Raw genomic sequence first — 16,900 nt, 5'->3', positions numbered from 1 at the left:
ATATTATTTAAATTTTCCAATATTATATAACTAAAAACTGTGTTTTTCTGCTTAAAAATGTTAGACTGTCTATACACTGAAGTTTTAAAAATTAAAATTAAGTAAAAATATGTATGAGAATTACTACAAGATAAATAAATGTTAAAGTAGAGCTGCTACTCTGACAGGACTCTAGTCTACACATTTTTGAAGTGTGCTACTATACTATAGGGTAACTATAGAATACAACAATGTACTGCATATTTCAAAGAGCTGAAGAAGGAATTTTGATAGTTCACACCATAAAGAAATATTTGAGAAGATAAATATTTAACCTGATTTACACATTATGCAGTACATTTACATGTATCAAAACTTAACATGAGCCAGGCTTGGTGGCACACACTTATAATCCCAGCATTTGGGAGGCTGTGACAGGAGGATCCCAGTTTGTGGATAGCCTCAGCTACTACTTAGTGAGGCCCTCTGCAATTCAGTGAGACCCTGTTTCAAAATAAAGAATAAAAATAGGGCTGGGGGTATAGCTTGAAGGTAGAATGCCCATGGGTTCCATCTCCAGTACCGCAAAAAAAAAAAAAAAATTTAAAATAGTACCCCATTAATATATACAATTTTATGTTTTAGGTATCAGTTAATAAATTTTAAAATTAAAACATCATCTAATGAGAAAAGTAAGTGTGTCATAAGATTTTTTTCTGTTCTTATTATGTGAACATTTAGTCTTATGAATTTTCCTCCTAATACTACCTTCAATGTGTCCCAGAGGTTCTGATAGGTTGTGTCTCTATTTTCATTTATTCTTAGGAATTTCTTAATTTCTCCCCTTACTTATTCTATGACCCATTCCTCAAATCAATAGTGTGGTGTTCAGTCTCCATATGTTTATGTAGTTACTCTAGGTCTTCTTATAGTTGATTTCTAGTTTCATTCCATAGTGACCTGAAAAGATGCAGGGGAGTATGTCACATTTGTTTAATTTGCTAGTGCTCAATTTGTGGCCCAGGATGTGGTCTATTTTGAAAAAGGTTCCATGGGCAGCTGAGAAAAAGGTGAACTCTGCTATAGTTGGGTGGAATAATCTGTATGTGTCTAATAGGTCCATTTGGTTTATGGTGTTCTTTAGGACCTTTTGTCTAGAAGATCAGTCTAGCAATGTGAGAAGAGTGTTGAAGTCTCTTAGTATTATTGCATTGGGATATATGTGTGACTAAATGTCACAAAGAGTTTGTTTTAGGCAGAATAAATATCATGAAAATGGTCTACACAAGTTTTTTTTTATCCCACTATGATGTATGAATACAATGCACCAATAAAAAGAAAATGGCCATTCTTCCAAAAGTGATCTACAGATTCCACAAAACACCCATTAAGTTGCCAAGGTCATTGTCACAGACATAGAAAATCAGTCCTTAAATTCAACCAGGACTCCAAGATGGCGTCAGTCGTACCACTGAAAGAGAAGAAACTCATGGATGTCAAACTAGCAGAGTTGCCAAGCTGGATACTGATGCGAGATTTCACCCTTCAGTCATTACTGGAGCATTTCAGAGAGGTTACCACCGGTACTACAACAAGTACATCAATGTGAAGAAAGGGAGCATCGCCGGGCTCAACATGGTGCTGGCGGCTTATGTGCTTTTCAGCTATTGCCTGTCTTACAAGGAACTCAAGCATGAGCAGTACCGCAAGTACTACTGAAGAGGGGCCACTGACTGGAGAAAGAAAGAAAGAAAGAAAGAAAGAAAGAAAGAAAGAAAGAAAGAAAGAAAGAAAGAAAGAAAGAAAGAAAGAAAGAAAGAAAGAAAGAAAAGAAAGAAAAGAAAAGAAAGAAAATAAATCAGTCCTTAAATTCATTTGGAGAGCCAGGCATGGTGGCACATGCTTGCAATCCCAGCATTTGGGAGGCTGAGAAAGGAGGATCATAGTTCACAGACAGCCTCAGCTACTTAGTGAGGCTCTTTGCAACTCAGTGAGATCCTGTTTCAAAATAAAGAATAAAAAAATAGGGTTGGGGTGTAGCTCAAAGGTTGAATGCCTCTGGTTCCATCCCCAGTACCACACAAAAAAATTTTCATTTGGAACAAAAAACCTAGAATAGCCAAAGAAGTTCTCAGCAACAAGAACCATGCAGGAGGCATCACTTCAAACTATTCTACAAAGCCAAATTAATAAAAACAGCATGGTTTTGGCACAAAAACAGACACACAGATTAGTGGCACAGAATAGAAGACTCAGAAACAAATCCACACACTTAAAGCCAACTGATTTTTTTTTTTACAAAGGGGCCAATAATATACTTAAAAAAGATAGCCTTTCAAAAAATGGTGTTGGCAAAAATGGTTAACCATGTGCAGATAAAGGGAAATAAACCCTACTTTCTCGTCCTGCACAAGAGTCAATTCAAGATGGATCAAAGGCTTGAAAATAAGACCAGAGATCTTACAGATCCTTGAAGAGGGCTTAGGTCCAACACTTTAGCACATAGGCACAGGTAAAAACTTTCTCAACAAAAGCCCAAAGGCACAAGAAATTAAAATGAGGATCAATACATGGGATTGCATTAAACTGTACAGCAAGGGAAACTATCAAGAACCTCAAAAGAGAGCAGACAGAATGAAAGAAAATTTTTGCCAACTACTCCTCTGATATTAGAGGACTAATATCTAGAATATACAAATAATTCAAGAAACTCATCGTCAAGAAACCAAATATTCAATTAAAAAATGGGCAAGTAGCCCGGCATGATAGTATACAATTGTAATCCCAGTGCTTGGGATGCTGAAATAGTAGGATTGCAGGTTCACAGCCAGTCTCAACTACTTAGTGAGGCCCTCTGCAACTTTGTGTAACCCTGTTTCAAAATAAAGAATTTTAAAAAAATAGGGCTGGGGGCATAGCTCAAAGATAGAATGCCCCTGGGTTTAATCCCAGGTGCAGGAAAAGAAAGAAAAAAAAAAAGGGCAAGTGAACTAAATAGACATTTAACAAAAGAAGAAATTCAAATGGCCAATAAATGTATGAAAAAAATGTTCAACATCAGAAGCAATCAGAGAGATGTAAGTCAAAACTACCCTGAGATTTCACCTAACTCCAACTAGAATGGCAATCATTCAAAACACAAACAACAACAAATGCTGGCGAGGATGTGGAGAAGTAGGAACTCTAAACATTGTTGGTGGGATGCAACTTAATGCAACCACTTTGTAAAACAGTATGGAGGATCCTCAGAAGAATGGGAACAAACCTACCATATGATCCAGCAATACCACTTCTGGGTATCTACCCAAAAGAATGGAAACCAAACTACCAAACTAATGTATACATATCTTTTTTCATAGCTGCAAAATTCTCAACTGCCAAACTATGGAGCCAGCCAAGATGTCCATCAACAGATGAATGAATTACAAAACTGTGGAATATGTACACAATGGAATTTTACTCAGTTAATAAAGAAGAACAAAATTACATCACTTGCAGGGAAATTAATGGATCTGGAGAGTACTATGCTAAGTGAGATTAGTCAGTCACAAAAAGTAAAAAATCAAATGCTCTCCCTAATATATGGAAGCTAGGGAGAAAAAGGGTCATAGAAGAAATCTAGACAAAGAAGGAAAAACCACAGATGACCAAATAAGGCAACCTGAAGGTGATGGGAGGGGAGAGAGGGAAATTTCCTAATGTACTTGATGTACATTCAAAAATATGATTCAAAAGTCAATCACTAAGCCAAACATGAGGAAAGAGGGGGAAGCAAATGGGGTGGGAATTGGGGAAGGGCTAAAAGGTGTGTGCATGTATGCCTCTACAATCTTGTTAACCCCATTAAGATGTATGACTATGAGCTGGGCATGGTGGTGCACACTTGTAATCTCCGTGCTTGCGAGGCTGAGACAGGAGGATCAAACAGGTTAGAAGCCAGCCTCAGCTACTTAGTGAGGCTCTCAGCAACTTAGTGAGACCCTGTTTCCAAATAAAGTATAAAATAGGTCTGGGAGTATATCCTGGAGGCAGAAAAGCCTCTGGGTTCCACCCTCAGTACCACACAATAAAAAAGATGTATGACTACAATGCACCAATAATTAAAAATAAAAAATGAGAAAAATAAATGAACAAATATATTTATTAAAATAAAAACCAAAAACAGGTATAAAGTCAATTCCAAATAATAATTAAATATGTAGTTTGATTTACCTACTTGTCCTTTATATAGAACTCAGCAAATTTAACCTCTTTAGGTAATTCCCCATCCCTCATGTATGTCCTGGGATTGGAGTGGTCTCTATCATACATGTGGACTGATTTCTGCAAGAGGCAAGGCAACTATCATAGTAGTTGTCTCCAATGACACATGTGGCTGTTTTCCTCTGACCATGTATCACTTCTAAACTACTTCTTGGTTACTGAGATCCCATGCATTCTTTCATTTCCATCAACTTACAAAATAAGCCTGCACACAACTTCTAAGTTGATGTTCAGAGTGAAAGGTTTTTGTACCTCGGCTAATTAAGTGTACACTTGAAGAATACTGCCCTTGCACTCCCCTTAAGAATAAAATGCAATTGATAAGAGGAGTAAGCATTACAGCCTAAACCACTTCCTAGAATGAACAAGGTATAAGCAAATAAAGCTGCCGGCCAAAGGTTTCAGCTAAGGGACTGAAAACTACACCAAAAGAAAAGAAAAAGAAAAAGGAAAAGAAAAAGAAAAACAAAGCCTAACATCATATAGACAGCCCAGCCATCCTTCAAAAAGAATAGCACAGAATTTAAAAAGAACACTACTTGCTGGGCGTGGTGGCGCACACTTGGGAGGCAGAGACAGGAGGATCGCGCAGGTTCAAAGCCAGTCTCGCTGGCTTAAGAGACTCTGTTTCCAAATAAAAAAATACAAAATAGGTCTGGGAGTGTAGCCCGGAGGTAGGCTTCCATCCCCAGTACCACCAAAACAAACAAACAAACAAACAAACAAACAAACAAACAAAAAACACTACTTGGATATTAGCTCAATTTCAAGATTTTTCTAGAACTTTTAAAAATTCATTTGTAAAGCAAAACAACACAAATGAGCTCTTAGCTTCCCCTCTTCTTATCATTACTTGGTGAGGCCCTCTGCAACTTAGTGAGACCCTGTTTCAAAAAATAAAGAATAAAAAATAGGGCAGGGGGTATAGCTCAGAGGTCAAATGCCCCCTGGGTTCCATCCCAAGTACTACAAAAAGAAAAAAAAAGGAAAAAAAAAAAGAAATGGAGAGATAGTGTGTTTAATCATTAAAAGACTGAATATAGTTAAAGATGTCAAGTCTTCACAAATTGATCTGTGATTGATGCAGTTCCTATTGATATCCAAGGAAGGCATACATAAATGAGGTTATTCTAAAGTTTATACGGAAAGACAGAGGCCCTAAAGTAGCTAAAAATTTTAAAACAAAGCCAAACACAAGCAGAGTCTCTCAACTGTTACGACTTATCTGGAAGCTAGAATCAAGAGTGTGGTGATGGCAAGGGGACAGGCACACAGACTGGGACAATAAAACAATAGAGAACACAGAAGTAAAGAGACAAAATGTGTCTTACTGATTTTTTATAAAGGTGGCAAAGCAATTCAATGAAGGAAGGATAGCACTTTCAATGTGTGTGTGTGTGTGTGTGTGTGTGTGTGTGTGTGTGTGTGTGTGTGTATGGTACTGGGGGTAGAACCCAGAGGCTTTCTACCTCCAGGCTATACTCCCAGACCTATTTTATACTTTATTTGGAATCAGGGTCTCACTAAGTTGCTGAGAGCCTCAATCAGTAGCTGAGGCTGGCTTCCAACCTGTGCGATCCTCCTGTCTCAGCCTCCCAAGAGCTGGGATTACAAGCATGCGCCACCACGCCCAGCTTGTATGTCACTTTCAACATGGTTTACATTATGTCAGACTATAATACACAAATCAGTGCATATTTTTAAAATCAACAGAAAAAGCACAGAGTCCAAATAGAAAATGAGCAAAATGTAAAATAAATAGATCTACAGATATTAAATACACACATAAAAATGCTCAATATCACTGGCCATTAGGAAAATACAAATTAAAATCATAGTCCGATGGTATTACACACCTATTAGGATGGATAAAATAAAAAACAGTGTTAATAGCCGGGTGTGGTGGCGCACTCTTGTAATCCCAGCATTTGGGAGGCTGAGACCAGAGGATCGCTGTTTGCGGACAGCATCAGCTACTTAGTGAGGCCCTCTGCAACTCAGTGAGACCCGGTTTCAAAATAAAGAATAAAAAATAGGGCAGGGGCTGTAGCTCGGATGTCTAATGCCCCTGCCTGAGTTCCATCCCCAGACCCGCAAAAAAAAAAAAAAAAAAAAACAGTGTTAATGCCAAATGCTGGCAAGGAGTGGAGAAACTGTACCACTCACATGTTGCCAGTGGGACTATAGCATGGTATCACTATTTTTGAACAGAAGTTTCTTACAAAACCAAGCATACAACCAGCACATATACTTTTAGGCATATATTCCAGAAAACTAAAATTTATGTTCATATAAAAATCTGTACATAACTAGTTATAGCAGATTTATTAGTCCACAGCCAAAAATCTGGAAGGAAACCAAGTGCCTTTCAACAATATATACCATAACACTCTGTGGTACCATGGAATACTACTCAGGAATAAAAAGAAACTACTGACAGATGATAGTATAAGTAAAATCTGCCAATGCCAAAAGGTTCTATACTGTACAATTCCATTTAGAAAAGATCCTTAAAAATGACAACATTATGTAATGGTAAACAGATGAGTGGACACCACAGGTTAGAAAGAGGAAAGTAGGAGGTAGCTGTGGCTATAAAAGAGTACCAGGAAGGATCACTGTGGTAAACTATTCTGTATCTTAAATGTGGTCATAATAACAAGAAATATACATGTGATAAAATTGCTTACAACTACACACACCTACACACACACACACACACACACACACACACACACCATACACACAGGAATACATATAAAACTAGTGAAGCTGCATAAGTTTGATGGGGTATATCAATGTATCACAACAAATTCCTTGAATAGGCTATAGTTATGCAATATGTTACCACTGGGGAAAATTAAATAAAGTATATGGGATCTTTTTCTGTAATTTTCTTATAACTGCATGTCCATCTATAATAAACTACAAAAGTTATTTTTTAAAAACTCTTTAAAATCCAGTATGAAAGAAGATTAAAGACATATGGTTTATTATTTCAAAGACATAATTACAGATGACTAACTTTCATGCTCCCCAGTGAAAGGCCATATAATTTACCTCCACCTACAACACTGAATTCACATACCTACTCCTATTTTTCTTCTTCGTTTTCTCCCTGCCCTCCCACCTGTCAACCCCCTTCATAACTGGCTATAAGAGAGAAGTGCAGGAGAGAACCGCTGTATACAGGTGTATATGTGAGTGTACACACTGCAACTTCATGTTCTCTATGTACATAGTCTTATATATGCTTTCCGTTATTTACCATATTTGCTAACTAGCACTCTGGGCTCTTCAAGCCTAATTTTTAAATTCCATTATATGGGCACATTTTCTACTTTCTTTAAAAAAAAAACTAAAAGTTTATAGTTTATGGTGATGATATCTGCTTCCAGTTCCCATCCCTACCTCATGGATACACAGCTCTAAGAAAAAGTTTCCTTATGTTTGCTTTGCATTTTGAGTTGATCATTAATGGAATCTCTACAGTAGGAATATGTTTTGTACACTGAAACAGGATGATTGAAAAATCTGAAGACTAGACTAGGTGCTTTTTCTAGCCACTGATGTACACTATACTTAATAAGCCACTTCCCCTGAGCATGGCATATTACATATCCTATGTAGTATAACATGCCTTGTGTCAAAAACAATGTAGTACAAAAACCTAATTTATTTATAGTTCTGAGCTTCCTTTGTTCAGCCAGCTCTCACAGCAGGCAATATTCCCATACATCTTGATAATGCCTACTTTCCAAACTCATTAATTCTAAGAAATACAATCTGATTAAGAGCTTCTCTTTGTTAGAGAGCAAGTGGCATCTAATATAAGTTATCTGTGTAAAAGTCATGAAATAGGACTCTTGTTCTTCTCCATAGGAAAAGCATTTTTTTTTAAATCAATGTTTGTCACCAGGCATGGTGGCACATACTTGTAATCCCCGAGCTTCGGAGGATGAGACGGGAGGGATCGCGCAGGTTCAAAGCCAGCCTCAGCTACTGAGTGAGGCTCTCAGCAACTTAGTGAGACCTTGTTTCCAAATAAAGTATAAAAATAGGTCTGGGAGTGTAGCCTGGAGGTAGAAAAACCCCTGGGTTCTACCCCCAGTACCACAAAAAAAAAAAAAAATCAATGTTCTCAGACTAATTAATCAATGTTCTTTCATCTACTCTTCTATCAACTTGAAGAGTAGGAACACTCCTTGCCCAAAGATTGTGTACTACAATTAGAATGTCATACATGGACAAATAAAAAACAAAGTATTAGGCCGGGCGTGGTGGTGCACGCTTGTAATCCCCACACTTGGGAGGCGAAGACAGAAGGATTGCGCAGGTTTGAAGCCAGCCGTGCTGGCTTAAGAGACTGTTCCCAAATAAAATATAAAATAGGTCTGGAAGTGTAGCCTGGAGGTAAAAAGATTCCATCCCCAGTACCACCAAAAACAAACAAAAAAAAAAAACCACAAAGTATTAGAATTTCTGTGTGTGTGTGCGTGAGTGCATGCGTGCGTGTGTATGTGTGTTATAGTACCAGGCACTAAACTTAGGAGTATTCTATCTGTGAGCTACACTCCCGTCTTTTTTTTTTTTTTTTTTTAAACAGGAGCTCACTACAATGTTAAGAACCTCACTAAGTTTCTGAGGTTGGCTTCTAACCTGGGATTCTCCTGTCCCAGTCTTCCAAATACAGAATTACAGGTGTATCCTACCACACCCAGCTTGTTTCTGTGAGATTTTTTTTCCAGGATGGCCCCAAAAGGTCAGCTTTATATAATAAGATTACTATAGTATCATTTTCAGTTTTAGAGAAACAATCAGATAATCAAATAATTTCCCCACATAACCATATAGAATATTCCAAGTGACTAAGATCCATGGGATTAAGTACACATTCATCCATCAACATGTGACTCATTAATATACACAATCTTTGGTATCTTGCTCTTAAATATACTGTCAAACTTTTCATAATTTCTTACTCAGAAAGGTAATACTAAAAGTAGTTTTTACCGGGTGTGGTGACAACACGTTTGTAATCCCAGTACTGGGAGGCTAAGATAGGAGGATGACAGGTTCGCAGCCAGTCTCAGTAACTCAGTGAGACCCTCTGTTTCAAAATAAAGAATAAAAAATAGAGTTGGAGGTATACTTGGAGGTCAAATGCCATTGGGTTCAATCTCCAATACAGCAAAAAAAAAAAAAAAATAGTTTTCATTTCTAATCAAATGCCAAACTGTAACAAGCTGTTTGATCAGAGCTTATGAACTGCCCAATGAAAAACAACTCAAGATAACACAATTAGAAGATGTAGAAATTTTACCTTAATTCTTCTCTCGGTGTCATCTAACTTTAACTCTGCTGAAACTAGTTTCTTTGCCAAATCATCTCGTTCAGGTAGGTGTCTAGCTTCAGAGATCTTTTTCAGTTTCTGTAAGGAAAATTTTGTCCTAAATAGTTCACCTTCTGTATCTTTCACCCTTTTCTCAGTTGCCCGTTCTTTCTCTTGAGATTTTCTTAAGCGTTCTTTGAGTGCTGTAATCTCATTGTTATGACGGACTATCAGTTGTGAGATTTCATTTTCTGCATCTTCAAACTTATTCAGGGCTTTCTCCTGTCTGTATTGAAGCCTTTTCAAAGCCTTATTTTCTTTTAGCAGCTCAGTTAACTTGACCTGGAGTTCAGATACTTCATTCTGCAACTCATTGATTTTTAGCAGTCTTGCAGAAAGAACCCGTTTTGTAACAATATCAGGATCTTTCCTAAGTGGCTCTCTATTGAGGCTTTGGGAGCGAAACCCCACTCGGACTCCCTTTTTGTTTGGTAGACACTTAGGACTTGGTTTCCTAGAGGCTGAAAGAGAAACAGTAATAATGTAAAGTGAAAACTGTACCACATGTGGTATTATTTATCTAAACACAAGTGGGTCTGTAACATTCTTACATTATTTTTGTTTCTTAAAAAGAGATTTTATAATATTTAAATATTAAGTTTTATTTAGAGCTCTTAATATGATTCTATTAAAGTTTTGGGCTGGGGATAGTGGTGCATGCCTGTAATCCCAGTACTCAGGAGGCTAATAGATAGAAGGATCATAGATAGGTTCGAGGCTAGCCTCAGCAACTTAGGCCTTCAGAGAACCTAGCAAGACTCTTTTTCTAAGTAAAAAATAAAAAGGTCTAGGAGTTTATCTCAGAGGCTCAATGTTCCTAGATACAATCCCTAGTACCAAAATGAATGTATGGATGAATGAATGAATACATACATACATACATACATACATACATACATACAGGTTTGGGGTCTTCTAAGAAAGGTCAGGAATATTCTATCCATTAAAGATGATAGCTCAATAGTTTTTATGAAGTTATTCTTCACTGCTTTAAAAAAATAGCACTACCAAGCTTTAGTTTCTTTTAACTTTTTAGATAAGATGGCAAATCTGAATTTAAACAGTGTCATACTGTATCAGCGTTAGCATGGTGCAAAATAAACACTGGACAAAACATTCCGATATTCCAGTCATCTGTGCCAATGTAACCTGGATCATTATTTGACGTGTGAAAATGTTTTTTCTAAGTTAATTACAACTATTTGTCTTCATTTGGGGAAAAAAAAATGACAGCCTATTATAGAAGAGAGGATTTGAGACTCAGATTCACCACTTAACTCCTTAGGCAATTGATTAAACTTTTCTATCTTTCCACCCTCGAAAAGGTTAAAACCCCCTATATAAATAAGTTTAGTGACAGTTAAATGAAGTATGTATGTACTCTGAAATTATTTCAAAGAATTCTCTATTAATAATAACTTACATCCCATTTATCAATGACTGAAAATAGAAAACAGCAGCATAGGAATGTTTATAAATGGCTTCCTGTGGAATTTTTTGAGTGTGATCTACAAATCACAAACATCTGACATAATTTGAGAAGAAGAAAAATAACTGTATCCTAAAAGTATAAGCATATAAAATTCTTAAAGTGTATAAAAAGCCAGGCATGGTGGTGCACACTTGTAATCCCAGCATTCAGGAGGCAGAGACCAGAGGACTGTGGTTTGCAGACAGCTTCAGCTACTTAGTAATGCCCTTTGCAACTCAGTGAGACCCTGTTTCAACAATAAAAGGACTAAAAAATAGGGCTGAGGGTGTAGGTCAGAGGTACAATGACCCTGGGTTACATCCCCAGTACCCCCCCACACACAAACAAAAAATTAAACTGTACATATTAAATCACACGTTTCTCAAAAATTTAGAATGTTTTATTTTTTAAAGTTCATTAAAATTAAGCCTCATTATACAGAACACCTTCCTTTAAAAGATGCATCTGAAAGAATCTCCAAAGATACTGCTGTTTTTTCCCCAAGAAGAAAATATATTAGAGTAAAAAGAAAAAAATATTAGAAAATTCTTTCCCTCCTGTCTCATCATTCAGGGATAGCTAACTCATTATGTGAACAAGAAAAAATAACAAGTAATCATTACAATTTAACATTATAAAGTTTCACTAAAATGATAGATTTTGTAGAAGCTATTCTGAATGTGTACTGATTTGAACCTGCAGCTCTATAAATGCTTGACTACATAAAAAGAAATGAAGGAATGCCTAGCTGCAATTTTGAAGCTATGCTATGTAGTGGATGCTAGTCACATGTGGCTACGGAGATACTTGAAACGTGGGTAGTCCAAATTCAGATATGCTATAACTGTGAAGTACATACCACATTTTGAACAGTTATTTAAAACTGCAAAATATTTCACAATTTTTTTGTGTGTGTGGTGGTACTGGGGTTCCTGGAAGCCCTTCTACCTCCAGGCTACACTCCCAAACCTATTTTATACTTTTTTATTTGGAAACAGGGTCTCTTAAGCCAGCACAGCTGGCTTCGAACCTGCGCGATCCTCCTGTCTCTGCTTCCCAAGTGCAGGAATTACAAGTGTGCACCACCAGCCCGGCTTCACAATGTTTTATATTGACTATATGTAGAAATATTAACATTTTTGGTATGTTGGGTTAAGTAAAATGGATTACAACTAATTTTATCTAATTTTCTTTTTAAATGTCATTACTAGAAAATACAAAATTATATATGCTGCTTGCATTTGTGACTTGGATTATTTCTATCAAACAGCATTACTTTAGAGTGTAATTTTAAATTTGGATTGTCCATTATTTAATTTTCTTTCTTTCCCAACAACTTAGCTAGCAGAGTTTTGAGATACAGAGTACTCAGATCTTAGAATGACAACTCTTGATAGTTATAAAACCAAGATGAAATGTAGTGTTAATAGGAGAAGAAAGATAAATGGCTATCAAGTAGGTCACTCTTCATCTCCTCCATAAGTCACCACCAAAAATGAAATATGGCTCATTAAAAAAATACAGCAAAAATAAGCTATGGACCTCATAAAATCACTATGTGTTTTACTACTGATAAAACAAGGAATGGGATAAGGGTATAATATGTAAACATGTATAACCAAAATTATTATTAAAGTGTGTTGTTTATAAGAATTCAAACAAAGCATCAATTTTATTCTTAAAAACAATGAAGTATGCTGAAAATTAAAAAGGAAGAAAAATGAAGACTATGTTTTCAAACATGCAGATCCATAAATTCAAGTGTTTAAGAAGCTTTAATCACATTTCTTTTTTTCCTTTCTCTACATTGGTGACAGCAATTTAAACCAAGAGAAATTAATTTAGTCTTCAAGGGAAGATATCAGTTTAGTACTGCTGCTTAGTCTGACAAATTACCTCAGATTTTAATTCAAAAAATGGTGCAAAACAGAAAACCGTACAAGTCACAGAAAGACAAAAATTGAAATTTCCTGGTTAATGCCAGAACTATTTTTTCACAGCTTTTTCTCAATTATCTTCTCAAATAAGGTTAAAGCTTTCAAAGTTCTAACTCTAATTGGGTGGCCTACTAAGCTGTTACAAGAAAGGAAGAAAAATCGAAGTATTCCTTACCAATAATATCCTAAATGTGCAAATTATTTTTAGAGATAATAGGCATTTTCTAAGGTTCAGCCTTAAGACCTATTTGTCCTTAATTACGTAGCAGAAATTTAAGTAACATGAGCCACTCACTAACGCAGATTTAGAGAAAGGAACCAACCAGCCCACCCCAAAAGAGGAAAGAAAACGTACTCCATTGCTGGAAGTAAAACATCCCTGAGGAACTTATCAGGTGGGTCCACAAAATGGCTGCTTTAAAACGAGATGCATATTCTTTGTAATTTTTAATGTACAAATGTTACTTTTTAAAGTAAATTTATAAAAGAAAATTAAATTATATCCTTGCCTAAATCTTTTCAATAGCTTTCCCAAAGGAAAGAGTCAATATACTGTATTAGCATAGGACATATGGCATTTCATAATATAGCCCCTATTATTCTTCCGGCCTCCAATTTTACTACACTTGCCTTGCAATATAGTGTCACTAATCTAGGATACTGCGATTATAACTGCGCTGCTTTATTAATGCACACTATAATTACCCCGGTTGCCTTACTTATTTTTCTATGCTGTTTTTTTTTTTTTTTTTTTTTTTAATGGTACTGGGGTTCCTGGAAGCCCTTCTACCTCCAGGCTACATTCTCACACCTATTTTTTATATTTTTATCTGGAAACAGGGTCTCCTAAGCCAGCAAGGCTGGCTTTGAACCTGCACGATCCTCCTGTCTCCGCCTCCCAAGAGCGGGGATTACAAGCATGTGCCACCATACCTGGCTTTCTATGCTGTTTTTATAGACCTTACCGATTTTGTTACTCAGCACAATGGTCTTGACCAGAGATTTCTCAAAATGAAGAGATTTGTAGAATATTACCTAGCCAAGAATGTTCCGGAATCGTAACATTTTAATTACAAAATTTTTCATTAATGAGGGTGTATTTATTTCGAGTCACCCCCCTCCACGCCATTTTGGCATGGGGCTGTATTTCTATTTTCTGTATTTCTATCTTTCTAATAAACTTCTTTAAATCTTAAAAAAAAAAATTTTTCTTTAATGATTAATCCAGTCTCCACTGTAACACAGTTTAATGGAAAACAAATTAGTAGTCTCAAGTCTCATATTCCTTTCTTAAAATTCAATGGAACTTTTAGATTAACTGCTGTGTTACCTAGGGTAAGTAATTTTACTCAGTCTATAAAAATACCTCTTAAACACTTTCAATAATGACATTCACAGTGTGTTTTAAATGAAGAGACAAAAAAAGGACCAATTTTTGTAGGTTTTTACTTTACAATATCTCAGAGATCCCAAGATGAACATTTATTTAGGAAGAAAATAAAATAAGCAGCCTGGTGTTACTCTCTTCTGTATACTGCATGACTTTGAATAAAATATTGGTAATATGCAGATCTGCAAGCAACATGTATAAAATTCACAAAAACATATCTGACTTGAAATGTAAGTCAGCCCACTCCCATGTAAACAGCAATATACATACTAATAGAAGAGTCTCGTTCACATTAGTTTTCCTTAAGCACTCCACATGAGTAAAGGTCCACTGAACTCTTTTAGAAAATGCTTACCTTGGTGAGGTACTTGGTTATCTGATACTTGTGTTTTAGGATTTTTTCCCCTAATATCTGTAGGTGAAGAAGGACTAACTGGTGATGACTGGCCAGAAGAGTGTGGTGTAGTTCCAAAATCAGATGAATAATACGAGTAACGGTGTTTGCTTGCTTTTCTTTCTTGATCTGTCTCTGGACTCTTTGCTCTTTCCCCCATTGTTCTGAAAAGTGGTCTCTATTCAAATAAACTCACAGATTCATGACAAAACTGAAAAACATTTTCATGGTCTTCATCGCCTGGTGATAGTATTTATTTCTGTACAATTTGTTTTCTCCATGGTATAGATATAGGCCGCAATTCACATTAGCAACTAGAATTATATTTCCTATGATTAAGGAAAAGGAAGGGAGACTCATCATATAATCATAATATGCATTTCTACAGTTAATTACAATGAAAAAGTACTAAAAGTAAAATAACAAACATATTATAATTTTAAACAGAGGTTATAATTTATTATATTTTTACACATAAGTAATTTACATATTTGGAGAATAGATAGTTTCTATCATGGTCTAAAAAGACAATAACATGTATAGTGCCTGACCAAAATTGCTTCTGAATAAATGTTAACTAAATATGATTTCCTTGAATCTTAAAAGTTATATTAGAGCCGGGCGTGGTGGCGCATGCTTGTAATCCCGGCATTCGGGAGGCTGAGACCTAAGGATCGCGGTTCGCAGCCAGCCTCAGCTACTTAGGCCCTCTGCAACTCAGTGAGACCCAGTTTCAAAACAATAGGGCAGGGGCTGTAGCTCAGAGGTCGAATGCCCCTGGGTTCCATCCCAGACCCGCAAAAAAAAAAAAAAAAAAAAAAAAAAAAAGTTATATCAGGATGTTAAAATACATCCTGAATTTTAACAGAGCAATGATCAAATTGCCAGGTTTGGGGGGGGGGGGTTATTGCATTTTTTTGGTTGGAGGGAGAAGTTGTAATAATAAGGAACATGTTAATAAGAACAAAGAAACAACCCAATACTGACTACAAAACTAAACCATATTTTAAAAACTAAACTAGGTCAGGCATGGTGGCACATGCCTGTAATCCCAGTACTTGGAAGGTTAAGACCGGAGGATCACAGGTTCAAGGCCAGATTTAGCAACTTAGTGAGGTCCTGTTTCAAAATAAATAACAAAGTAGGGCTGTGGGTATGGTTCAGAGATAGATTACCCATGAGTTCAATAACTAGTACCACCAAAAATAAATTAAGAGAAAAAGCATTTGATGATGAAAAGTATTTGAAAATATGACAGAAAATGCTATCATCCTTAACACATAAATATATGCTTCATACCACCCAATAAAAAATTAGGTGAAAAATTAAATGGGCACAATATATTAGACTCAAAGTACACAATACAAATGACAGACACATAAAAATGTTCTTCCTCAGATACCATTTGTAAAGTTATACTATCAAAGATTTTTCAAAAGAATATCACTTAATGCTCCTAGAGCTGCCATCAAGAAAGGACTCGTTGAGTTTGGGGGGGAGTGGCAGGACATATTAAGACTTTAAGTACCTTTGATTCAATAACTCTATTCCTAGATTCCAAGAAAATCACTCTAAAAATAAGTGCAAATGCCTAATCCAATACAGTGTAATTTTTTCAAAAACAGAAGCAACCTAAATGTCTAACCCTCATGGATTAAGAAAATTATTGTAAAACTCATACAGCATAATATCATGCATGTTGGAAATGTTTAGAGAAAGTTTGTGTTTAAGAAATCCTTATACTGTTATGGTAAAGAAAAATTTCTAACTAGTATATACAGTATTCTCAGATATACATATTTATTGAAAAGATGCTGAAAATACTGAATATTCTTCCTATCCGAATCAGAGAAATGAAAACAATTTATAAAGCAAGGGATAGATGAACACCAAAATTGTGTTTGCCCAAGTAACATAGATTTTAGATAACTTTATCTCTCCTTTGATATACTTTTGTTTCCTAATGCAATGAAATTACTTTTATAACAAAAATTACTTTTAACAGTTTTAACTTTTTCAGATTTTGGAAAAGGGATAGAAGCTAAATTCCTTTGTTTAAAAAAAAACTGTCTAT

At 35.9% G+C, this 16,900-nt stretch overlaps 1 protein-coding gene and 1 pseudogene across 2 annotated transcripts in view; one reads left to right on the top strand and one right to left on the bottom strand.

Moving 5' to 3' along the window:
- The window catches only part of LCA5 (lebercilin LCA5), a gene marked incomplete at both ends in the record, with an annotated part of 39,890 nt that extends 24,904 nt beyond the window's left edge, over nucleotides 1-14,986 (bottom strand). Inside the window, 2 exons of the mRNA XM_080700413.1 lie at nucleotides 9,566-10,095; nucleotides 14,788-14,986. Coding sequence (XP_080556539.1) covers nucleotides 9,566-10,095; nucleotides 14,788-14,986 — 729 coding nt within the window. The remainder of the gene's footprint in view (nucleotides 1-9,565; nucleotides 10,096-14,787) is intronic.
- On the top strand, nucleotides 1,433-1,698 carry LOC308266362 (ATP synthase subunit f, mitochondrial-like; annotated as a pseudogene). The gene has a single exon. The product of its transcript is annotated as an ATP synthase subunit f, mitochondrial-like (transcript).
- Nucleotides 14,987-16,900: the final 1,914 nt, after the last annotated feature.

This window comes from Muscardinus avellanarius (genome assembly GCF_963383645.1).
Source record: "Muscardinus avellanarius genome assembly, chromosome: 8".
NCBI lineage: Eukaryota > Metazoa > Chordata > Mammalia > Rodentia > Gliridae > Muscardinus > Muscardinus avellanarius.
Note: the sequence above shows the minus strand (reverse complement) of the source record. Positions and strands in the feature narration are given on the sequence as shown.